General features: G+C 35.9%; 2 protein-coding genes across 3 annotated transcripts in view; one reads left to right on the top strand and one right to left on the bottom strand.

Moving 5' to 3' along the window:
* Nucleotides 1–108: 108 nt before the first annotated feature.
* LOC145668795 (ubiquitin-conjugating enzyme E2 J2) lies at nucleotides 109–23,627 on the bottom strand. 2 transcript variants are annotated; one of them, XM_081736958.1, is made up of 6 exons: nucleotides 23,305–23,627; nucleotides 14,592–14,744; nucleotides 12,274–12,399; nucleotides 10,133–10,241; nucleotides 4,566–4,715; nucleotides 109–756 (listed from the first exon to the last, which is right to left on the bottom strand). In XM_081736958.1, the coding sequence occupies exons 2-6, from the start codon at nucleotides 14,705–14,707 to the stop codon at nucleotides 529–531; spliced, it is 729 nt and encodes a 242-aa protein (XP_081593084.1). In that variant the 5' UTR covers nucleotides 14,708–14,744; nucleotides 23,305–23,627; the 3' UTR covers nucleotides 109–528. The 2 variants fall into 2 exon arrangements, with proteins under 2 accessions (XP_081593084.1, XP_081593085.1); XM_081736959.1 differs by having other exon boundaries at nucleotides 4,587–4,715; nucleotides 23,305–23,625.
* Nucleotides 23,628–23,793: 166 nt separating this feature from the next.
* The window catches only part of Pink1 (PTEN-induced putative kinase 1), a 47,361-nt gene continuing 44,620 nt past the window's right edge, over nucleotides 23,794–26,534 (top strand). The window contains exon 1 of the mRNA XM_081736957.1: nucleotides 23,794–24,404. Coding sequence (XP_081593083.1) covers nucleotides 24,009–24,404 — 396 coding nt within the window. The 5' untranslated portion in view covers nucleotides 23,794–24,008. The remainder of the gene's footprint in view (nucleotides 24,405–26,534) is intronic.

The following is a 26,534-nucleotide window of genomic DNA, read 5'->3' as shown; positions in this document are numbered from 1 at the left end:
TTAATTGCAAAATGAATGACTATGAAAGAAAGGGGCTACTTCAAAATGAAGTTTTCTAGTATTCTCACCACTGTAAAGAAAAGACGTCAAGTCAACCAATTTTCATCCTTCTTTTTTCTATTTTTTTTTAAGTTCAATTAATTAAGGCACACCAGAAAACCACTATTAAATTTCCTTTTGTTTCCTTGTACGCAAAAACATCTGTAACTATCAATTTTTATCTTTGTTTCGACAAAAACACAGCGTGTGAACTATAGCACTGACTAAACTCTCTGTAGCCAAGAACTGAAAAATATATATACATAAAGTTTAAAAGAAAGAAATGATACAATATAGAAACGCAAAGCGAAGTTCTTTCATGGAATTTTATTCGATTCTCGTTTCTTGGAATGAAACTATTCAGAGAGAACACAAGGATTCAAATCTCTCGATTATTTTATTTTAATTAAAAAGAGTAAACAATATCTGCATCATAGCAAACATCACATTCTATCGATTTTCTTGTTTTTAAAAACAGATTTAAGAGAATCAGTCCGTTGCTATGCTTCGTAACACGTATTTTACAGTATACGCAAAAGCTGCAAATCCAATGATGACGAAAATATTAGTAAGTGCGCTCTGTAATGGGCTTTGGTCCTGATTTTGTGCAAACTGATTTCGTAAAACTGACTGGACATCGTTTGAAGGAATGGACTGAGGATTATTTCTAGCCGCATTCTCAGCTTCGGCTCTTCTTTCGAGTTCTTTCTTGATTATCTGGAATTTTAGAAATACAGATTTAATTTAATATAAATAAATAACAAGGTTTCATGCAAGAATTTTTGTATTACACATTCTCCCATAAATATGTGGCTAAAAGACCTGAAACCATTATTTTGTAACAAATGACGTCTTGCAATAAGGGAAGATGATACAGTGGAAATAATTATTTTATGTTGAAGAAATGGTTGCAGGGAAGTAACGGCTAGTTTTCAAGAACAGACACCAGAATGCTGAATAAACTATAGTGCAGTTGAAAAGCTGTTAAAAATAACACCGAAACAGGGTCCGTTCACGACATACAACGTTAGAGCAGACCGTAGCTAAGTGAACAAACCAGAACTGTAATGATTTCAAGCTTTATGCCAATCGTACGGAATCAACAAACAACAAGAACAGAAATTGATTTTGGTGTATCATTTATTGAAGTAGGCTCCGACCAGAAGAGTTTAAGTGTAGGAATGGTTCTTATTCCAAATTTAAAGAAATTCAGCTTTCTGAAAAAGAATTATGTTCTTCGACGAGGTGAACAAAGAAAATTTAAGACCACTAGTTTACCGATACCCATTTAATGTGATTGAAGGTTGTTCTGAAGAGTTATGGAAGCTGGGGTCTTACTATGCTGAAATCGTGTGTCATTAAACGTTTCCCCATCATGTAAAATGTGAACTGCTACGTGGAGGGTTTTGAAATCTGGGGTGCATCCTATGAAAATCTGAAATCTGAACTTCTCCGGAATCACGACAATCAAATCAAGAAATGCTTTTAACAGTTTACGAAGAACGTGATATCACCGTGGGAAACGCTCCCCGAACTGGCCGAGCTGCAAATGCACGCACCCCGGACAACGTAGAGAAAGTAAAGGAACTTTTGGTCTAGGATTGTCGTGTGACAGTGTAAATGATCGCGGAGGACATAGGAATTAGTTGTGAGACGGCCCACCTCACAGTGACCAGGATTTGGGTAAATGTAAACTCTGCTCCCGACTCGTTCCCCATACATTGACGCCGGAACAAATGTAACTTCGGCCTGCGGAGAGCTCATCGACATGACGGATTGAAAATAATTTCCCGAAAATCATCGTCGAGCGACGAGATCTGGTACCTGAGATACGACCCCGACGGTAAGCGTCAAAGTATGGAGTGGCACGGGATCCAGGGTCGCCGAAAGGCAAGAAGGTGCGAAATGAGAGATTCCGCACCAAGATAATGCTTGTGGTGTTCTTCAACTTGAGGTTATCATCCATAAAGAATTCCTCCCTGAAGGCACCACGTTAAGTGCCGCTACGTACGTGGAAATACTGAAACGGATCAAGCGGGTACACCTCCAGTACAGCAAGCAAGGCGACTGGACGCTACTCCATCACACAGACACTGTCTTTCTGGTGTAGGAGTTCCTGGTCAACAAGGAAACTGTATCACTCAATCCTTAGACTTCTCCTCCCGGACTTTTTCTTGTTTCCCAAATTGAAATCAGCCATGAAGGGCCAGAGGTTTTCGGACATTTGTGATATCCAATGTAATGCTTCGATCCAGCTGAAGGCAATGCCTAAAGTCAAGTACATCAGGAGATTCTAGGACTTGTACAGTCGTTCCGCGAAGTGCATTCCATCAATGGGGGTTACTTCAAAGGGCAGTACCTACTGTTTCAAGTAACAATCCATTCGAAATATATACACACATTCATCGAACTTTCTGGACACAAGTTGTATATATGATTAAAGCAACCAGAAAAGTCAGTATTAGTACAACATGCACTAGAAAAATTGTATAAATTTTTGTTTGAAAATGCATCAATTACATGCAGATCCACTCATGGACATAAAAATGTTATTAACAGAGGCAATGCAAATAAAATTATATGATAGCAGGTTTAACAGAAGACGGCTTGAAATTAAGTGATATTTGGAATGTTTTATTTCAATAATAATAATAATAATAATAATACGAGGGGCATAACAAAGCCGTGAGCAACATTTTTTCACAATTGTAACCTTTAGTTGTAAGTGAAGCCAAGTATATCATCTCAATCTACAAACCTTCCTTTCTTTCCGGACGTTGACGCTGTTCGTTGCACGAAGGGGTGACTTTTCGACAAGTATTGTGATGCAAGCTGGTTCCATCACTATGAACCTGAAACAAAACTACAAAGTGTGGAATGGTACCACTTGAATTCGCCACCGAAGAAGAAAGCGAAGACGGTGCAATCGGTAGCGAAAGTTATGGGGAGCGTCTTTTGGAATGCACAGGGTTGCATTTTGGTTTACTTCCTTGAGTCTGTACATACTATAAATTCTGCCCGCTACATCCAGACACTTTTGAAGCTCCGTCGTGCCTTGCGTGATAAACGTCCTGAAAAGATCATCCTTCAACAGGATAATGCGCGTTCGCCTACTGCACGTGCCACTAGGGAGCAGATCAGGAGATTTGGGTGGGAAACACTTCCACATCCTCTATACAGCCCCGACAGGCACCTTCCAACTACCATCTTTTCGGTTTTGTGAAGGAACAGATGCGAGGCCATTGCTACGAGACACTGGAGGATATTCGGCAAGCAGTGTGTCAGTGTCTACGGGCAGTTGGAACGAAATTCTTTCGCAAGGGTATTTTCAAGCGTGCAGAACGATGGGGAAAATGTGTGCAAAAAAACGGAAACTATGTGGAAGTGAAAGAAAGGTCCGTAGATTGAGGTAATATATTTGGTTTCTCTTACAAATAAAGATTACGGTTGTGAAAAAATGTTGCTCACGACCTTCTTCTTCTTCAACAACAACAACAACAACAACAACTACTACTACTACTCCCCCTCCTCCTCACACACATTATTATACAACTAGCTTCACACATATTCAGATGTAAAATCCTAGAATTCAATATGTATATTCTAAATATAACATTTTAAAAAACGAACAACAAAACATACAACTTTAATAAAAGAATCTATTCCTATTTGCGTGAATTTTCATGCTTCTTCAAATTAGTATTATATATATATATATATATATATATATATATATATATAGGGTGGTCTCAAAGTGTGGGAACATCCTCATAAGTGATATACGCTGCAAGATATAATCGAAGTAACAATGTAGGTGGATAATAGGGATAGAAGTAATGTTTGAGTTGAGTTGATTTTGAGTTTATCTGTCCCGTTCAGCAGCGAGGCTATATGAGACGTGGACCTGCTGATTAACGTGGAATCCGAACCACATGAGAGAAATGTTTGAGGATACATCACAATGACCTCAGTCATCTTGAATTTTACGCAATTGTCTTAAATGAAAACCGTGATATGTCCTTTTAACAGCAAATTTTCGTAGAAATCCAGTGGGACTTTTAGTTCTAGCGCTAAGCATTATGAAGTTATTGCTGTTTGTATCGTTGCAGGTGACTTACAGAACATAGCCTTGACGCCTGCAGAACAGACTGAAATCCTGCTGATCTCTACAGAATGAAACAGCAGGGTGATTGCAGACAATTTTAACCAGCATCATCCGGATAGGATTCCCATCAGCAATGGTACTGTGTTCAAAGTGCTGAACGGCTGCATGATATGCGAAGTATTTTTTAATAGTTACAACAGATAAAAAAAAAATACTTAAGGAATAATAATAATAATAATAATAAAATGATCACGTCTGTTGCTTCCTGACACTTTCCCGACCACTACACAACCTGCGTTTTTCCAAATGGAATCGTAATATTTATATTTTTTTTCTAATCTTTATTCTTACACAGTTCCTATAGTGACTGAATTCCTAAAATACATATAAAGGAACTTACACTCATTTTAAAGGAACTTACATTCATTATAAAGGAACTTACATCAACTAGATCTGGAAAAAGTTCGCAAAATATCTTGTCCTTCAAGTTGTATTCAAGACTTAAAGCTGCAAATTGCCTTTTCTCATAGTCTGATGTTTCAATACTTCCTAGAGTAGGGCTTTTCTCTATCTGAAAAACAGAGGGGAAAAAGAATGAGATGAGAGACAATGTGCCGAAATTAAGCAATGTTACTAAATCATTTTTATTTTCTTGTAGTCGTCGTACACTGTGGACAAAACTTACTGATGGGCCTTTAATGTAGTTGGTTCCGGTTTCAATTCCAAGCGGAAGGTGTCTCCACTCCCTAAGGGAAAAAGCATAACACATGAACTGAAAATTAAATAAAGAAAATTTGATACGACGCCATTATTGATTTCGACACGAACTACTTTTTATTTTTTTACTTTTGTCTATTAAACCACCACTATCCCTTATAATATTCATTCTACAACGCAATATGTTCTTTCAAAACAAAAGCCATCAACTTCATACATTGTAAACGAAAAATATAGTATGCTAAAATATATCGATATGATGAATGCACAGTATGAAAGTATTTGAGAAAATCTTGAACGAATATTCCGACTCAAGAAGAACGGGAATGGAAAAAGGCGGAAACTTCATAACGAGAAACTGCATAATTTATACTGTTTACTAAATATTGTTAGAGTCATCAAGTCTAGGAGGCTCAGGTGGGCAGATTATGTAGCCTGAACTGAAGAAAGTAGAAATGCTTTCAAAGTTTTAACTGGGAATTCAACCGGAAAACGATATTAAAAAAGATCTCGCAGAGTACAAAGTAAAAACTGCATCCAGCTGGCTAAGGACAGAAATCAGTGGAGAGGTATTGTGAACACGGCATTCCATTATACTGTATTACGTAATTTTACTGTATACTTCTGATTATTTATTAAATTAATTTTGTTATTGATAACCTTTTCTAAAATATCAGGTAGTGTGCCTTTTGCACACAACACGACGTTAGTGTCCCAAATCGCAGCGGGATACGAGTTGTAGCGGGTCAGGGCTAACGTCAGCAGACAACTGAAATAGATGTGAAAAAAATTTATAATCAGACGTAAGATATTGCGCTATGAAGCTTTCCGCTACTCTGCGCTACATTTTACAATTTCATTTCGATAAAGTATCAATTGCTGCGCAAGCTCGTAAAGAAATTTGAGTTGTATATGTTTAAGATACATTATCGAAAGCAACAGTCAAAAAATGGTTCTGGAAATTTCGATATCCCAGATGCTCCTTGCAGTGGGCGATTAATCACAGAGAAAGTAGATGATATTCTAGTAAAAGAAGCAAGACCGTCATGTAAGAATTATAACGACGTCAACAATGACTTACACATCCATTACCAAACACTGTTAAATCATTTGAAGAAAGCTGATTACAAAAAGAAGCTTAATGTTTAGGTGTCACATGAACTCATTCAGAGGCATTTACTCGATGTCATTTCTATCTACGAATCTCTATCAAAAAGTAACAAACTCAAGCCTTTGATCAGGAGTGATGAAAAAATGGATAACCTACCACAACAATGTGCGAAAAAGATTGTGATCGAAGCGAGTACAAGCTTTACAGTCTATGGGAAAGCCTACACTGACGTCCAAGACTGTTATACTGTGGGTTTGGTGGGACTAGAAGGGTATCGTGCATTACGAGCTGCTGCTGCCGCCGGGCAGAACGATAGACTCGGACCTGTACTGTCAACAATTAGCGCGAGTGCATCACGCAATTCAAAAACTGCCGGAACTAGTCTACAGAAAGGATATCGTATACCAAACTGACAACGCCAGACTACATACAATTTAACGACCCGTCAAAAATTGAGAGAACTTGGCTGAGAGGTTTCAATGCATCCATCGTATAGCCTTGGCCTGGCACCGTCAGACTATCATTTGTTTCGTTCTTTGCACAACTTCCTGACCTGGTGTTAAGTTAGTTTCGAAAGAGACCTGTGGAAACCGCGTGTCACATTTTTATGACTAGAAGTCACAAATTTTATAGTGACTGGATTATGGCGTTACCAGAAAAAAAAGGCAGGTCGCAATCGAACAAAATGATGCATATGTGGTTTCATATGTTATTTTCAAATCACAATAAACGTATTCTCAATTTTGATCTTCAAAGGCTTAAGACTTTAACCTGATATGAGCCAAATGCTCATATTCAACGTGTTTTATGAGTGATGCAGCATGTATATATGTGACTAGGTAATTTGCAATCAGTAGCCAACTGTGGGTTATAGTTCGCTGCCATTTCAGATTAACGATTGGATAAGGGGATTCGCTTTCCTCTAGCATTGAATTTAAGGAGATACAAGGACGTTTATAACAGGCATTCCAATGCTAATGAAAGAAAATATAGGAAATCACGACGAAAAAATATGGGAAGTTTCGTGACACTGTGAAAAAGGAACATTTCAACATTGTCCAATAGGTAGAAACAAAAAAGAAAAAATCGCATGGAAATTACACCAATTGTTATATGAACATATATTCTACTCTAAGTATAACTAAATAGGTAATTATCTCATTGCAAAATTTTATACGAGTTTCTGTGTTTTCATACGTAACTCACCAGTACTAAGCAACGACCATAAGGAAAGTGTAAAAAGGATCTGCATCAGAAAATCAGTGTTTGTAAGAAGTATACGTCTCTCAGAAATTGTTTAATCCTTCTGTAACGATTATTTTCATGAAATGCTTTATCTTGTGCTGGCAGATTCTCCACAAAGTACTTACGTAGCCCTGGAAGTTGTTCCGCGATGCGTTTGCACACAGGAGATAAAGTTAACCATCGGCTCAAAGCGCACAAAGAAATGGCTTTCTAAATCCAATACTGACTGGACAAGAGCATAGTCCTCTCGTCGACCCGCAGACATTCTGAACCACCGAAATACATCCACACAAAAATCTTCAATACCTCATGACAATGATTTTACTCCATCATGAAACGTATTAAAAACTGTGTGCAAAGTACAAGAACCAATATCCAGAAGCTTTGGTAACCCTTTAGATCTTGGCACCAATCATTTAACATTCGCCGAAGAGACACGTTCACATTCATTTTCCAGCATGAGGAACTTGTCATGAGACAGTTTAGATCTGTTAATAGTTTTCACAATAGCTTGAAAAAGATCTTAAGATGTAGCATGCCCCAAAAATGCACTGTCCAGGTACTGAGTAACAACACAATTGGTTGAAGAAAAATATCGAATGTATCAAACTGTTTATCAGTTGCTGAGTTTGTTATTTCATCTACAGCAAGATTGAAGAAGCCACCAGGAGTTATAACATCGTACAACAATTTTTAATGTAAATAGGAGCCAAGCCCAGACAATATTGAGTATGACAACTTCGTCTTATGAAGCTGAAAATCCTTATTTTCACAAGTGGAAGTAGTAATGTCACAAAAATATACGGTTTCGTTAAAATGTAGGAAATATAGGAGTTTATAGGAAGAGACGCATATAGGAAAAATAGGAAATATAGGAGCACTGGAGAGCCTGTTATAATCTAACGTCTGGTGAAGAAGAGTATTAGAATTTGAAAATATATAATATTAGCTCTGTTGTGCTTTGTTCAGCATATCATTTTATTTTCTCAGTACTCACAACCCTGTCAATAAGTCTTCACACACAGAACATTCCGTTATCTATGGTGTTACGGTGCAATATATAAATCAGCAGCAGAATACAGAAAGCTGTTCCATCTATGTTTGACCAAACGCGATTCCATGATCTCCGCGCGCAGAATAAACTCACGCGACCTTGGTCTGTCAGTGTAGTGTGTGAGAGTTTTCTCGCTAGCTCGAAAATTCCGCCCAAATTGAGTCACTTTTGGGAGAAATAACTTATATAAATTTTGCAAATGTTTGTTTTCTTGACGGGCGGAACATACTGCCTAAACGAGTACCACTTTTGAGAGGATTATCCTGCAGACCTTTCCGACGCAAAGTTTACAATTTCAATGATCAGGGTGTAGTGTAACAGCGAGGGCTCTGTTATTAGCTTGACTTTAATCAAGAATGTGATATTCAAGTATAAGAACTCCATGGCACCAGCGTTCGGCTGTTCTCCAACAAAGGGGATGAGAACACGGCCATGCATTCAAGTTACCAGTAGCATGTAGGTGAAACTCCACCAACGGGAACTTAAGTGTAACGCTCGAAAGTTGTACGAGCGACATCTGGCAAACCAACGATGACGGCACAACGCTACATTGGATAAAGCATGGGTGTAACTTTCAGACTGCGGCAAACCAAGAGCATCGTATAAAGGCTTTCTCGTAAGGTTCAAGATGGTTGCCGGCTAGTTTCACCGATACAAACTGCACAGATTCTTATCGCACGGTGCATATTCAACTCTCAGTACTACCAAAAATGTACGAAAACGAAATCGATATGGTCCGTATCCATCAAGAAAATGCTTCGTCACACATATTAAGATAGTCTTTCGCATTCTACCTGGATGTGAAGATGATTACTGAAATACAGGCCATATCTTTCATAGACATATTCGTGAAATCTCGAAAAGCAAGTCAAACTGATTTGGACTGCTTAAAAGAGCTTTGGGCAACAGGTATATGACCAGGTAGTCGACTCTCGGAAGCTGTATAAGAGGAATGGAACAAGCTCCTTCACATAATTCTCCAACGGCTCTACGTTGCCAGGCTCTTGTTCGGAACCAGGGAAGACGCATTGGGCACTGTCACATCTGGCATCATAAATTTTTTTTTAACTTTTTGGTAACTACAATTTGTTAATATACACGGAACAGCTTCTGAATGAAACTTAAATTGAAAATTCTTAATTCTAACGTAAACTTGTTATATGTCCTAAAGGAGTTTGAGTTCTTGTTATATGTCCTTTGTAAACCAAAGTTAAGCACGACAGGACCTACTATTAACCTGTGTTCCGACCGAACCACGACCAGGACTTTAATATGGTGTGGTTGGCGGGGGCAAAGACCAATATAAGCCGTTCCCCACAACATTATCTCGCCTCCGACGGAGCTAGATTACAAAATAACGCTACCAGTCACGGCTTAATATAAAAGATACAACAGAATCAAATTAATTGATATAAATCGACGAACATTTTTCTTTCATCGAACTATTATCCAGGAATACTAACATTCTTAGACTCTACCATTTTCTCTCAAAGAAAGAAACAAGTACACTCATCCCTCGTTTTAACGGATAAAAAGGCGAAACATCGGTCAGATGTTGCAGGTTATCCGGAAGTTCTCACACTAAGTCTTGTGGCTGAAACAAACGGGAATAATACAGTACTGTACTTTTAACATACACTACCTGTAAATATACCCTATAATATAATAAACTCAACATTTTAAGTTTAAAATAAAGATTTTTAGGGTGAATAGACTACTCCATATTTTATCCGTTGCTTCCGATACTCGTTAAATATAGGTCCGTGAGTTCTTCCACACCTTTCTTTGTAACCCTGAAAATATCACAAAACAGAAAATTGACAAATTCTTACGATACGCATTTCAACACGCGTTTTCTTACCATAAAACTTAGGAGTCCGGTAAGGATCGTGGACACACTCCATGCAGGATTCCATGTGTCAGGATGAAAATCACTAATGGATAGACACAGTCGAGTGTTGGTCTTGAACCTGAAAATTGACAGTTTTCGTAAGAAAAAATATGGCTAAAAATGCTTATTCATCATGGTTACGTAACACACTTTGCATATAATTTGGGTACATAACGAAAACATGATGTCTCTACTACTTGTTTTCTTTTTAATTATCATGTTTCGTCCATAGTTGCACCATTATATTTCTCCTACTGCAGCTCACTTACAGAGACAAGAAGCCGAAGCCTTTTTAAGCGTAAGCAAGGAACCAATATACTTTTGCTCGGCAGAGAGATCAACTACCGAAGACCTCTACACGGGCACTACACTTAATAAAAATAACATTTCTTACACAAGAGCCTTAATCTTTTCATCAGTAGAGTAAACAGTTCAGATTGTCTAACTCCGTCGACTATACGTCCATCTCAAACCTCCGTACTGATAATGAAAACAGAGTTACAGTCAAAATTTAAACAACGTAGTAAGAATTCATATAGCACATTTTTCAAAAGGAATCAGTTACTTGTATGTGATAAACGTTTTTCATTCATATTACATCAGAACCAACAATCCAACGTTACATTTGGATTAGGGCAAACTCAGTAAGAACTAGGATTGTATCACTAACAGCTTCATTCAAAACTTTGGACCTCACTGACTTATTCTATGCTTTTAAAAATTGAAGACTTGACAACAATTATTCTATGAAATTTCAAATATGCTTCGTTTACACTAGGGTGATTCAAATGAAAACCTTGATTTTTTTAATGGCAAATTTAGAAAATTAAACACATCTCATTTTTTGACGTACTCCCTATGACGTGCAATATACGTACTCCAACGCTTTGGTAAGCTCTTTCGTGGAAGGCGCACGAGACCCGAAGTCGATTCCTGAAGGGAGCTCATGTACTTCGGATTTCAAGTTAATCAGTAGGTCCACGTATCATATAGCCTCGCTGCTGAAAGGGACGCTAAACTCAAAAGTCAACTCGATCAACCCCAACGCTTTGTAAGTGAGCGGGCACATCCTGAGAAAAATTAGTTTGGATGTGCCTGTAGCCATTTGTGTACCGCGGTTTTCACCTTCTCATCGCTTCGGAAATGCTTGCCTCCCAGCGCCTATTTGAGCAGTCCGAACATATGAACGTCATTGCGATAAGATATCAAGAATAGAGTGGATATGTGAGGCGTACTAAAATCTGATATCTAGAACTGTAGATAGCATTACAAGGGTAGTATGAGGTCAGGCACTGTCATGAAGCAACAAAACATCTTAAGACGGAAGTCCTCGTTGTACTCCTGATTGCAGAGCGAAGATGAGTTTGGAGCAGTTCTGCATACGTATCACGGTTGCTCATCTTTCGATACAATGTTTAAAATTTACATTTTCATCTCAGAAGAAGATGAGCATTATTTATCGTATTGTCTGAAAGTTCCCACACACAGAAGATAAGCCACTTTTAAACTTTCTACATCATTCAAACACTTGCAGCAGAGGCAAAAGAATCACCTACACTGCATGTACATTTTGCGATGAATTCAATAGGTTTACCACCTTCATTACTCAAAAAAAGCATCAGATCACTACTTTGTTTCGTTTTCCTGCATGATGCTGCCACTTGCTGATCATTCTTCCAACAAGAAACGTAACTTTCTTGCAGATTAATAGTGCAACTTTTCGGATTTTTACAGCATTTACATCTCCCTTGTATGTGAAGTCCTGTGAATATTTTATGTTGCATGCAGCATATTTTTTGTTTAATATTTTTTTATGCTTTTATGCATTTTTAACGACAAGTATAGCTAAGCAAGTTTAAAAGTGATCTTAAGATTCTGCTTACCGTAAGAAGAGAACTCATCTTTATATAAAAAATGAATTCACTGACAGCACCTTTTCATCTTCTCGAAGTGTGATTGTCGAAGAGATGGGTTAAGTATTTCACGCTGACATAAATATTCACTTTTCAAGCTTGTATTTATTTACTTATTTATGAGTAAAACATGAAGATTTGAAAGCAGATACATTCAAGAACTAAAGATCAAACTGAAAATATTCACGCAATGCTCACCTTCCATTTGGCGTAATCATGTATATACTTGGTGGTTTAAACGGAAATTCACGAGGGAAAACTAGCTTTCCATGGTACAGACCTCCCTCATATGGTGTTCCCTCAGGACCTTTGACAACGTAATGCCTATCAATTAGGGAAAAAAAAGTTTAGTACTTTAAAATAATATTAATAACAAATAACATTTTTCATTTTAAAGTTACTTTTGGTCCTCTGCCTTTAAATAATCTGAAGGTGACTTAGGAATTTTGGCACAGTTGTTATTTAAAGTTCAGAATAAAATTTGGGATTAATTTCTGGAAACATTAAAATGAACAAGTAATGAATTCTTGATTTCATCGATTTCATTTCCATGATAATTTTGAATTTCTTAATGCATACAAATTTTCGTAAAGAAAGAAAAAAGTCAAAGATTGTGTCTAAAAGCTTAACAGTAAATTCTAAATTCATTCCTTATTTCTGATTTGGGCAGAAAAGCAACTGTATGAACATATATACATATAGGCTTAGTGAAAACTGATAAGTGGTCTCACTAGCTTTTAATTCCAATTATAGAATATCATCGCATCTGCCACTTACTTTCGATTCTCCCTTCAGCCTTGATCACAAAGGATCAAAACAGAAGCAAAAAGTAGTAAAAAAATAAATCAAAGTTATAAACAGGACACACACACGGTTCTATGAAATGCTTGTTTTGCTTGTGAATGAAAACGTGATTTACTGTAGAATGGGAGAAGCCTGGGTGCGTATTCTCTTAATTGCCAAGTGACTGTTACCTACTCATGTTGGTGCTTTTATTGCGCTATAGTCCAATACTTATATTTAATAACTGTCTCTCATTTGCTGTTTATCCAACTTTTGTCTACCTTGGCTGTTTGAAAAGAAAAACAAATTTTCAATAAATACAGTTTCTTGATTTCAATTTTGACTCCAAATAAAACTGGCACATTCACATAATTTAACTGATAAGTGGAAAAGATTTACAAATCTACAGTTTGTCTTTTAAAAATTTTAAGTTCTCTTTCTGTCTTTAGATAATACATCTATTTACCGAAACAAGAAACTATCCACACATCTTAGCTTTACAGAAATAAGTGATATTGATAAACGAAATTCGACGAATGTACTTGCCGTTTCGAATTTCCACAGGGGGAGAAGCACAAAGTTAAACTTTGAGGACGATGATAACGAGGAAGATGGGTCTTATACAGGGTGTCTATCGGTCACAAAAATTATGAAAAAGTCACGAAATTAGAAAACGGTCATGAAAGTCAAGAAAAAGTCACGAAATTTAGCTTTTGGGTCACGATTTTTTAAAATCTGTACAAATGTAAATATAGATTGGAAAATTTTGTTCTAGAAAACGTCAAAATTCACCACCAAAAATGTCTATGGTCGGCCTTAGATGCTAACAAATCGTAAGCAAAGCACGCTTCTATCGCATACATGGAAATTCGGCCCAGTTCGCACCCAAATTCGCTCTTGAGATTGTTACTAAATTTTATGGTTTAGGAAAAAAAAGGTCACGAAATTTCATTTTGGGATTTCAGACATCCTGTGAAAAATGCACACCACAGTGAAGGAACTCTCGTTTGTTTTCCTTGTAGTATGGTGAAAAAATAAGGATTTTTCTATAGTCAGCGGAAAATTCACCATAGAATTCCACAATATGTCTAGTTTATTGTTCTTGTTCCTTAATTCATATTTAGCTGTTGTAAACACTAATTTCACTGGAAGACTTAATACTTCGCAAACTTTGTGAATTTTACAACTAAGGTGATAGAACAGTTATTTTGACTTGTGTAATTTGTCTTCTGATAGTTCTACACTATACAGAGCAATAAAATAAAGACATTATAAAATTCCATACAAATTATTAATGTGAATATTGTTTTCGTGAGATCAGTGAATTCACTATAAATACATGAAAAATTATTAAGGGTACTCAAAAACCGAATTTAAGGCATGGGATATTCTGCACTATGGTTCTTTAAAAAAAAATAAAGCTTACAATACGAGATATAAGAATCTGGTGGCACAGTACGATAATAAAAATGGTGCTAATGACGTTCCCAGAGAGGAAATAAATATTCAACTGAAGTAATAAACACGGAAGTACAGAGTAAGTCACTTCTCTTAGAACATGTGCCTTATAGCTTTTATAAGTAGATAAGTGTTTCTACGTAAGAAATGTAAATGTGTTTATAAGAGGCTAAAGTATACTAATTAAGTAGATTAATTAAGGATATAGTAAACATATAAAAATGAAAATCAACATAGTAAAAATACTTCTTGCTTGACTGGTAAAAATCACTTACCACTCCAAGATATTGGAAGGCAAAGGTTCTGCCACTACATACGGTACGGGGTCTTTCTTCAGTCTCAAGTAATCTTGCTTTAACCGAGCAGTAGCACTGTTAGTTTTTCGACTCATGATTACCTTACGATCTTTTCATAATGAGGTACGTAACCTGTTTGAAAGAGAAAATTACAAAGGGAATTACACATTGCAAAATAAGTAATTACATTGTAATCTTAACAACTTACATTAATTATTATTACCTATCACCTGTTACAACTAAAACTTAATGTTTATATATTTGAGCTGTCTTTATTTAGCACTATTTAACTTGGTTGGTTCCTTATCTTCTGAATACGTATTCTAGAGACCTAGGTATTTTTTACTCATATTACTCGCTCAGCCACCAGTATTTTCTTATTTAGAGTAAACAGATTATTTTTTGAAAAGCCAATGGAGCCAGCAAGAGAGTAGCTAGTCCCTCAAACTTCACTAAACACTGAAGTAGACTGAACACTGAATTCTATTGATGTTATTTTGTCATTTCCTGAGTTTCTTTCAGGAATGACACTTGATTGCAAAGCTCAATGTGGTAGAATTTCAACCAGTGTCAGAGTTTGAAATAACCCTTTAAAAAAAACTGGACCTATATGGGTTTTCCCGGGTTTAATTGTCGTTGTTTCTTTCAAATATTTCAATGTCTTTGGAGTAAAAGTGTTAAAATGTGATTTATATTTCAAGATTGTCATTCTCACAATTTGCGACAGTTTTCTATTGTTTTTTTTTTTTTTTTTTTTTTTTTGTGAAAAAATGGCCGCCATTTTGAAATTTTACACTGGATCGTAAGTAAATCTATACAGCAAATTCAGAATGTCTCGTGCTTCTACCCTCTAAATTTCAACTTGGAAGTCTGAAAATTGCACCATGTAAATTGGGTACCCGCTATTCTGAAAAATTGCCGCCATTTTGAAATTTTACGCTGGATCGGCGCCAAAATATACACAGCAAATTTAAAATATCTCATGCCTCCACTCTGAAAATTTCACCTTAAAAGACCGAAAATTGCGCTTTGTATCGTGGATGTCCCGCTATTTTGGAGGGGAAAAAAAAGTCGCCATTTGGAAATCTTACGTTCAATCGCTGCCAAAATCTACCCTATATAGAAAATTTAGAGTGTCTCGTGCTTGCACCCTGAAAATTTCAACTTAAAAGACATAAAATTGCACTCTGTAGTGTCTCTGGCACAGGAAAACAAACGAACAAATGTAGATCGAGTCATCCCATGAACCTCACCTCAGTGACGTTCATCAAATATGAATACCAAATATATTAATTTAATACAAAGATATAATTCATGTTTTATAAAATAAATGCTTCAAAATGTCTTATATGAATAAATATCTTCCAGCGTAAAATAAATGGTTTTATTGTTGAAGTTCACTTTCGATACTTTGTACGTTCAATTACAGGGATTTCCCAAGCACTTTCAGATTGATATGGAATATGATTAGAAACAGGCTTGGGGTAGGAAAGACTGCGAAATTGGTTAAGGGATATAGAATTTCAAGGTCAGGAAGTAGTAAGGGAGATACGGAATGGGATTCTCTCACACCGTGTAACAATGCATTTAGTTACTGTTGCAAATCATTTACATCAGGAAGTAAGGGAGATTCTACAGAGCGGTGATCCTTTCACATTGTACAACATTGTAGAATAGAAAATAATTTCAAACTAAATTAGAAAATACATTTCACGTTTCATTTTTTCAATGTTTTAGGCTTTTTATTATTATTATTATTATTATTATTATTATTATTATTATTATTATTATTATTATCATCTACAATGACATTTATGTGGACAGGAAACCCAGCCACATACTAATTTCTATATTCTAGGTCACAAAGTTCTCAAATTTTATTATTGCAGTTTGTTTTACATTATTTTCTAAAATATAAAATTGCACATTTTACTTCAAATAGGCAGAAATTTTATAAAGAACTTTAAAATGCCAATTTTTTGTGATGCTCCAGTGTTTCTCAAGTGAAAGAAGTAGTGAAAGCATTGAAAAAGTGGAAATATCTCAAATTCCGAAGTCGAGTCGGATTTTTTCTTGTATAATTGTGTTCCCCTCAAAGCAAGGTTGGCAAAATCCTTGGTATTTATTGAAAAAAAAAAAAAAAAAAAAAAACGTTTGTTTAAATCTGTTTTTTTTGGGGGGGGGGTTAAACCAGGTTTTTTGGTTTAAATAATTTGCTCTATGTATTTATATCACATATCGATAGAAATAAGTTTGTTTCATCTTGGTGTTATTATGCAACAACCGGGCTATGCTGGAAGGGGTCACATAAGCTTAAAACGGAGTCCAAACCGTTTTTCGACTTACATCCGAAACAAATTGTCCTCCATTTGAGCTCGAAAACAGGACTAGTTGGCCATAAATGCGATACGTGTGCCGACTCACTCACGAAGGACTTCTGATACGCTGTACTGATCTTTACGTACTTTTAATATAATTGTCTAATTGTCAAGAGTCATTTCAGAAAGACAAAAAGATAAACAGTTGCACAAGTGAAACCATTATATAGGATTACATATGGATAATTTCAAAATACTGCAGAGTACAGAAGAACTAATTAAGTCCAAGTTAGTAAATGAAATGAAATCTTTAAGTTTTACGTCCCACGAATATACCGGTTAGGCTAAAGGAGACGGTGATGAGAGATGAGTGAAATTGTGGAATGAAAGTGGGAGGAAACGAGAAAACCCACGAGCACGGTGTTTGTCCACCACAAAGTCCACACTGCGCGAGCTGGAATCGAACCAGGACCCCAAGCACCGGAGATGAACGCTCTACCACTGAGCCACCGCGAAGTCCAAGTTAGTTCACTACGACTTTTATTAGTCGAAGTTAAAGAAATACAACGACTTAATTTGCATACAAGTAAGAGAAGTAAATAAAGATAAAAATTATTTGGGTCCACTTTGGCTCTGCCCCATTTACAATAAATAGATACCAAAGATACTTCTGATTTCAGTAAATGTCTTTCTTGAGGTTTGTATGACCCCTCCCCCCAAAAAAGTACGGTATTTCGATGTATTTTATCAATAGTAATTATTATTAAAACGAAACAATATTTAGAATTTTTCTTTGATTGCAATTGCATAACAATAATAAACTATAAAAAAAATTCACAAAGGAAACATTCATAAAGTTATAAAAAAAAAGTTCTTTTGTAGTACAATCTCTTTTTTTGAAAAAAAAAAAAAACAGCTGGTTTAAACCACCTTGGTTTAAACCAGCCAACCCTGCCTCATAGAGAAGCTATATTATATGTTTCGAGAGGGCAAGGTTCTAGATTACTGGTCCCCCTTTCCTGGATGCGGGGCATTGATATAGATGACCAGAAGAAAATAATACACTTCTTCGGATCCTCCGGGTCACCTATACCACTGACCCGCTGTTCTCCCCCCCCCCCACCCGACAACAACACAATTTTCTATAAAGAACAACTTTCGACTATTTAAAAAGAAACTAAAGTATTATCATTTTACAAAAGAGTTAAATACTTCTTCAAAGCATAGGGGGCAAGCCCCCCTAACACCTCCGACAACAATAAACATTTCTACACACGTATGGCACAAAACCCTCTCCCTCCCTCCCTCCCCCCAAAAAAACATTCATAATAAATAATGTTCACAACAACTAACGAAACAACCCTGCCCTGACCCGGTTCCTATATTGCATCGTGGTTTCTGTGGCCACCTAGCACAAGGTTATTTATTTTTGGTACTCTGGTGTTATCGCATGTCTGGACGCTGTATTAATACTCAAATCATGAAAGAATTGTAACTTTTCAACAATTACTTAAAGTAGCCCTCCTTGAACTACTTCTATCCTAAGACGAATATTGTCATGTCGCACAGGTGGGTATCTTTTGAAGCACAATCAGAAGTTAATTAGTGAAAGATTGTTTCCCTCATCGAGATCTATGGCTGTGAAAGTACCAAAGAACTGTGAATACCTGAAGCTCCGTAAGGTATCACAAAATTTGTTGTACCATAGTGTTTCTCTCATCGAGATCTACAATAATTGTGAAAAATATTTGTGATACCACAACGCTTCACACCAACCAAAAACTCTAACGAACTAAACGCATTTTTTATTCTATTTCTTGGCTACTACTTCCCTTACAGATCCTTAACTACCAGTTTCTGATATAATACATTTTAGCAGTAAATTTTCTAAACTCGGGCAGCCATATTGTTAACCGTTAGCTGCAGGGTAGAAAAAATCATTTCCGTTGATTTTTTTGATTTAAATCAAATCTTTTTCCTCGTATAATATAAGTCGCGAACTGAAGAAAAAACATTAGGAATTAGTATTAAATGTTAATTGTGCCATTTAAGTGAAAGTATTGGGGTTTAATTTTGAATTAATTCCCAATCATTAACCTATTTCAATCCCAAACAATGTTTCTTAAACATTAGGGAAAAAGTACAGCAACGTTTATCAACGTGACACTTTTCTTTTCACGAAAGTTACTGATATTTGGCAGGGGCATATTTTTTAAAAAAATTGAACTAGCTAGTAGCACGAAATACATGTAACGTACATACATTTCGCCTAAAATTAACTAACTCTTATAGCCTATGGAACCCTTCAATGCCTCCTTCTCAAAAGCTCTCCATTGACTTCTATCCTTAGCCAACTGGATGCAGATTCTACTTTGTATTCCTATTTTTGCGAGATCCATCTTCGCATCTGTGCCGGGTCCAGGAACTTTGGGCGCAGACATTTGGACGCGGCCGTTTGGTCGCAAAACCTTTCATCCAAATAGGTTTATCTACCTACATATGTTTAGGCAATAATGTATTTTATACCTAGAGCCCTAATGTTTAGGCACTGGAAATTTCGAAAAACTTTCGCAAATAATTTTGCAAAAACTAAAAATAACACATCCTGAACACAGCGACGTTTCTGCATATCATGCACAACTTGTCTCTATCAGTTGAAAGAAGTAGCAAACTACTGACTGTCCGGTATCCGTATTATGCGGATTAGTTTTAAAAGAATATTTTCTTTTAAGAAAATAAGACATATGTAATAAAGACATTTAATTTGTGTGTTTTTTTTTTTTTTTTTTTTTTAAAGGACGTACGTATTTCGTTAATGTTTAGTTATTTTAAAAATGTGACTATATATTCATACTGCACTGTGTACTTGATTTTTTGAGTCTGACATTATTAAATTTATCTTAAAGTGTGTACAATACTGTACATATTTTCATTTTCTATAATAAATTATTATTAAAATGCGTGGTACAAAACATAAGAAATGTTTATGAAGTACTGGCCAGTATCAAGATGACAGAAGGAACGAGTAAGAGCTGTTTTTGGAATAAAAATGGTATTTTTAATTATATGGGTAATTCAGAAAGGTATTTATTGAACGCTTTTTTGTTATTTGATCTTCCCATTAGGCCGGATAGTTGATACTCTATTGTATTAATAAAAAGTTACTTCAGATTTCATAAAAATAGGCACTAGCTATACATTTGAAATAGGAAGAACAGATCAAATAAAATTTACTGTAGGCAGTCTGTATCTAACGTAAAGGAACGATACGATTGGGCTGCAGTATTATTTCCAATAAGGATATGGAATCTTTATGACAGTATAACAGAGTTATCAATGACCAGTTAAGAACGAACAATCACACCGAAGTAGCTCTTCGTGGACTGCTTTGCGCTCAGACGTCTCAATAGCAATTAAAATATTTTTCTTTGGTTGAGACAGAAAAAAAAAAAAAAAAAAGAAAGAAAGAAAGAAAGAAAAGGAGATGGAAGTAAAATTTTACTTTTTCTTAAAATCAGAAAGATTTCATTCAATTCTTTCTGGCCGTACTTTTATTCCTTTTTTCGTACTTGAAATCAGTGGAAGTGACAATACTAATGAGCGCACGAATGTAGGTTGACACTACGGTGAAATTACTCGTCAGTTGGCAACGGTATCTTTGAGCAGAAAGTTTTAGTCACGTGAAAATGCACCGGCAACGTTTTAGCAGCCGTTACGCTTATCCTGTCTTCCTCCTTTGAGTTTAAAAAAACAAAAACTAGCCATTAAAAGCTAATTAAATACTTTATAAGCAAAAGAGAAGTCACGGAAATTATTTTTGTATCGTCGGTAAATATTTAACATTCTTTAAGATAAACTACAGTAGTGAAATCTGTTCTGTTTAAGGGGGTAAGTACGCAGAAGTAAAAGCCCATAAGCAACCACAGTACAGACTTAACTCTGGATGAGCTATAGGTCTTCCTAATGGTTATTTTCCGATTGGTCTTCCAGTTAAGACTTTGAAAGCATTGCTACTTTCTTCCATCCTGGCTACATGACCTGCCCACCTGAGTCTACTAGACCTGATCCTAACAGTGTTTTGTTAAACCGTATATAATGTAGTTCCTCGTTATGAAGTTTCGGCCATTCCTGTTTCTGTTGGGTCTGAATATTCATCTCAGGATCTTATTCTCAAATACTTTCAGTCTATGCTCTTCCTTTAATAGTAAGCGACCATCTTTCGAAACTATACAGAACAATAGGAATGATTATCATTTTATATATTTGAAGGTTCAAATTCATCGACAGAATATGCGACGACAAGAGATTTTGAACTGAATAATAACACGAATTCTGTTTTTAGTCGAAAATTAATTTCTTCGTGAATATAATTTTCGTCTGTTAGATATTTGAAAGTATCCATTTTATCAAAAGTATTATTCGATATTTTAACGCATCCAAAATTTGCCGTATTACGATCCTGAGGAACTTCTATGTATTTCGTACATAAATTTCAACTTAAGTGTTAAAATCTTGTCTGTTTCGGAGAGGGGTTTGGAACCCACTATTGTCTGGAAACAAAGAGACGTGGACACAAAAGAATTTTCGTCTTAAATGTGAATGGTACCTTCTCCGTTGGAATAGTTAACGATTTAAAAACCATGTATTACGAAAAGAAGAAAGCAGGATTCACTCATACCGGTTCAAAACGGGATTTTCATCATTCCCTAATCATCCTCTGCATGATGCTAGTTTTCATATTGTGCTTACATATATTTGAGTCTCATTGTATTATGATTATTATCTTCCATAATCGAAATAACAGAACAGAAACGGGATTTTAGTTATTTTTACTTTAAATTAATTTACTCCGGAATTTGATTTAAATCAACGATTTTTATTTAAAAAATCAAGGAGTTAAAGGAGGAGAAAAAAAAAAGAAAGAAAGAAAGAAAAGGAGATGGAAGTAAAATTTTACTTTTTCTTAAAATCAGAAAGATTTCATTCAATTCTTTCTGGCCGTACTTTTATTCCTTTTTTCGTACTTGAAATCAGTGGAAGTGACAATACTAATGAGCGCACGAATGTAGGTTGACACTACGGTGAAATTACTCGTCAGTTGGCAACGGTATCTTTGAGCAGAAAGTTTTAGTCACGTGAAAATGCACCGGCAACGTTTTAGCAGCCGTTACGCTTATCCTGTCTTCCTCCTTTGAGTTTAAAAATCAAAAACTAGCCATTAAAAGCTAATTAAATACTTTATAAGCAAAAGAGAAGTCACGGAAATTATTTTTGTATCGTCGGTAAATATTTAACATTCTTTAAGATAAACTACAGTAGTGAAATCTGTTCTGTTTAAGGGGGTAAGTACGCAGAAGTAAAAGCCCATAAGCAACCACAGTACAGACTTAACTCTGGATGAGCTATAGGTCTTCCTAATGGTTATTTTCCGATTGGTCTTCCAGTTAAGACTTTGAAAGCATTGCTACTTTCTTCCATCCTGGCTACATGACCTGCCCACCTGAGTCTACTAGACCTGATCCTAACAGTGTTTTGTTAAACCGTATATAATGTAGTTCCTCGTTATGAAGTTTCGGCCATTCCTGTTTCTGTTGCCCCTCCGCTATTTATAAAAATCAGGAAAATTTACAGGAGAAATGAGGTAGGAAATGATAATTTGAAGTTTTTATTTGATGTTTAGGAGTTCGGCAGGAGAGTTATGTTTAATACGAGAAAAGATATGTGGAAGTTAGTACTATTTGACGGATGCGGAAGGTTTCAGCAGCACGGTAAATACGGTAAACAGGTGTAACGGATGCGCTAAAATACTGAAGAAAACCTTTTAAATATTTTATGAAGCCCACGGAGTACTGAAGTTAAGTGAAATGTAACAATTTTTAATATTTTAAGCACTGTTTTTTGTATGTTGCAAAGTTCAAGGGCACCTTCAGACTGGAGGGGCAACTCTAAACTTAAGGCAAATCAAGTGATTTAAATCAATCCACCCTGGTTAGCTGTAACTGTAATTTTCTTTTTTAATTAACACTAATTGCAATCTCATATTTTTGTCTTTAAATAACTATAATTTATAGAACTATTTTAGTACTTTAAGTTATGATTTATTATAAATGCTGCAGATCCAGAAAGTAAAGTGGCACCGTACTTTTATATAACACTTTCTTTCTAAAACATTTTCACTGTCTTTTGCTTGCCTCAATGAATGTAGCAACAGAAATGGGAATATATTCTCCCAATTCAAGTTAAACTTCCTTAACTTGTATTGACGGCGTCCCTGACCAAATGCAACGTAAGCACTCAGTAAATGTATCGCGGTATTGAACTTTCTACACACTATGTAATTATTAGTAGTACATCTATTTAATTATTAGGCTTACCTTTAATAGAGTTTTTAGTTCCTTATACGTGAATCGTCTTTATTATTGAATCACCAACACATATCTAACAGAAACTGGATATCGAATGTGTCATTAAGCTATGACAGTCCCATTTTGAATCATATTACTCCAAAACGTATTAATATGTAATTGTTTACTTATAGTAATTATAGATCTAGTATGCGTACGTTTGGTTGTTGGAAATTTTAACACTTTTGAAAAAAATCACACGTTTACACTATGAATAATAAAATGAAAAGCTCAGCAGAGCAGTCTACCAAACCTTCACAACCGGAAGTTATACTCTTAGTTCAATGTTGATCTTATTATTTGATATTTCCAGGCGAGTTGTATATCATAACTTGACAAAACTATAATTCACTTGTATGTCAAAAAATCGAATTCTAAAGTTGAGTAACGAACTTGTAACATAAATTTTCTTCAATGAAGATAAAATAATACCGAATTTATTTTCGTGTTGTGACGTCACTTCCCTGCGTAATTGGGAATGGGAAGGTCAGATGGGAGGATGAGCTACTGTAACATTATCTGGAACTTGCAATAAGTAGATAAGACGTTCTTGTTTGACAGTTGTTGACAGTTCGGTTAATTAGTTTCTGAGGCAATACGAAAGAAACATCAAACTGAGAGTATTGAGAGGAACGTTCGCACCCGTACGGGTGCTCTGTTTAGACGACTGCGAAATGTCGTTACGAGCAGTGGCTAGTAGGCTACTACAAAATGGACGTTTCCTCTGGAGAAACTTCAGATTACATAGAAATCCTAAAGACGTGGTGGACGGAGCCAAAGGAAACGATCTCCCTTGGGGAGCAAAAGTAGAGAGCACATTTACAAGGTCCGGAAGTGCTGTTCGAGATGTTGGGCTACAGATTCATTCCCACGCTCGACGACTGTTTGTTGATAGTATACTCAATCGAGTTACCAATTCACTAGCAGCTGATTTAAGGCGAAAGGCTGCAAGACGGTTACTATTTGGCGATTCTGCACCATTTTTCGCCTTAGTAGGTGTTAGTCTTGCCTCTGGAACTGGCATTTTAACCAAGGATGATGAATTGGAAGGAGTTTGTTGGGAAGTCAGGGTAAGTCAGATGCTTTCAAGTTGTTTTTACAATAAACCCAATGTACTTGCACTAGGTTATACTATAACTGGTGCAGTGTTGCACGATTACATCTCATGTAAATTTACAATACGTTGTCATTAAAACTAGCCTGTATATGTATATATATATGCGTTCTAAATGATTCCCTAAGACATTCTGCACCCTTATTTCCGTATCACTTGTCCAAAGAATTGAGTGCGGATTAATAATATGCGTGCAAACTGATGTGTGTGACACACGTAAATTACGCGTCCAGATGAGTGCCATAAAAACTTGTGTAAAAAGAAAGATTTTGAGCTAGGTTGTTATTACAAAGCGAGAATGCTACCTAGCCAAGTCATAGCGTTCAGTTCAGGTTCAAGGTATTTTTCTTCCTTCTCTTCGGAAGTTTGGTTCCTGAAAGGAATTTTTAAAAATCGTGAGAAAAGAAAAACAACATGTACTGCTCTTTTTTCATTTAAAATTTTCCAATTTCTTTTTCCACCAAAATTCAAGCAGTTTTTTATTTCTTTCTTTCTTAGTTCCCTTCCATTTACATTAAAGCCTAGCCTCCAAGCTAATTTTACCAAATTTCCTTCCTTTTCCATGTCATCGTTCCATTTCCATGTTCCCCTTATTTTTAGGGTTTCTTCACATTTTAACAATAAGTGTTTGTGTTTCATCTTCTTTAAAACATAGTTGACATTTTTCGTTCACTTTAATTTTTTTTTCAATCTTACCCCTGTTTCAAGGCTCCCTGATCTGGCTTTGAAAAGTAAAATGCTCCGTAAATAATTGTCCATATAATTTATTTTCTCATAACGCTTTTTATATGTGTATATTCCTTTCAAACTGCTCTTCTTGATAACTTCTTCATACCACTTTTCCTGTGCCTTCTCTTTAATTGTTTTTTCGGCGATTTTTTCCCAACTTTTATAATTCTCTTCTCTGTGCTAGCGGGTATAGCAGGGGGATTCGTCCGGAGGTGCGTTCCTAGGGAGTATGCGCGTTAATGATGAAGGGTATGCACAGACGATAGTGAAAAAAAATAACTTTATATCGCGTGAAAACAGCATACTTGTATAATAAACAGCACTTGTCATGGTTTCATACTAGTAAACTTAAACTACACATTCCCTACATTGTGCAGAAACACCCGCCGGTGGAAACTAAGGCAAATTTTTACTTTGACTCCAACTGTGACTTCAACCGATTCATGTGATCCGGTTCCCGGAGCAGTTTAGGAATCATTCCTAAACTGCTCCCGGAACCGGATCACATGAATCGATTACAATTACTAACACAGTGAAAGTAATGTACGATGTTAAGAATTATACTATAAGTACAAGGGCCACAATGTTACTATACGATGTTAAGAATTATACTATAAGTACAAGAGCCACAATGTTACTATACGAAGTTAAGAATTATACTATAAGTACAAGGGCCACAATGTTACTAAACATCAATTCAGGTGAAGCGGTGACTATGAATTTTGAGATCTAAATGGGGGGCTACCGCCCCCAACCCCCCCGCTCAAGTACCATAAAAACATCCAAAATAATAATAAATAATCACACCATTACTATAAAGCTAAGATAAGAAGGGAAAAATTAAAAAAGAAAACACTCGTCTCTAATCATAAATCAGTGCATGACAAAGAAAAAAAAATTACATCTCAACAAGACAATAGGACAAGCAGCAGCAAACCAAATACTTTGCCTAATACTCAAATGCAAAACAAATCAAGAATAAAAATAATATGAATTAAAAAAAGAAAATACTCACCATTTCGCCATAGGAGAAATCTCATGAATAATGAACTCATAACTGCTGATTCCACACACGAAAAAATAAGATACCAAGAACACATGCACAATACTCAACATTACTGAAAAATGTTCCTTTCCGCACACACGTCGTTTTATTAAACCGAGCACACTTGCTATTATTACAAACAAGAAACCAATAAACGTCCACTTTTAGAATACGTCGAAAATATCTTCAGTTTAGACCACAACTATGATAGGTTTTCTCTAACTCAATTCAACCAATTCAATTACGCGCTCCCGCATGCCACAAACAGCAGCACACACATACATGCACACAGAACATGTGACTACTAACCAA

Source organism: Thermobia domestica, chromosome 13, assembly GCF_964235325.1.
Source record: "Thermobia domestica chromosome 13, izTheDome1.hap1.1, whole genome shotgun sequence".
Classification (NCBI taxonomy): Eukaryota; Metazoa; Arthropoda; class Insecta; order Zygentoma; family Lepismatidae; genus Thermobia; species Thermobia domestica.
This window is presented reverse-complemented; position numbering and strand designations above follow the sequence as displayed.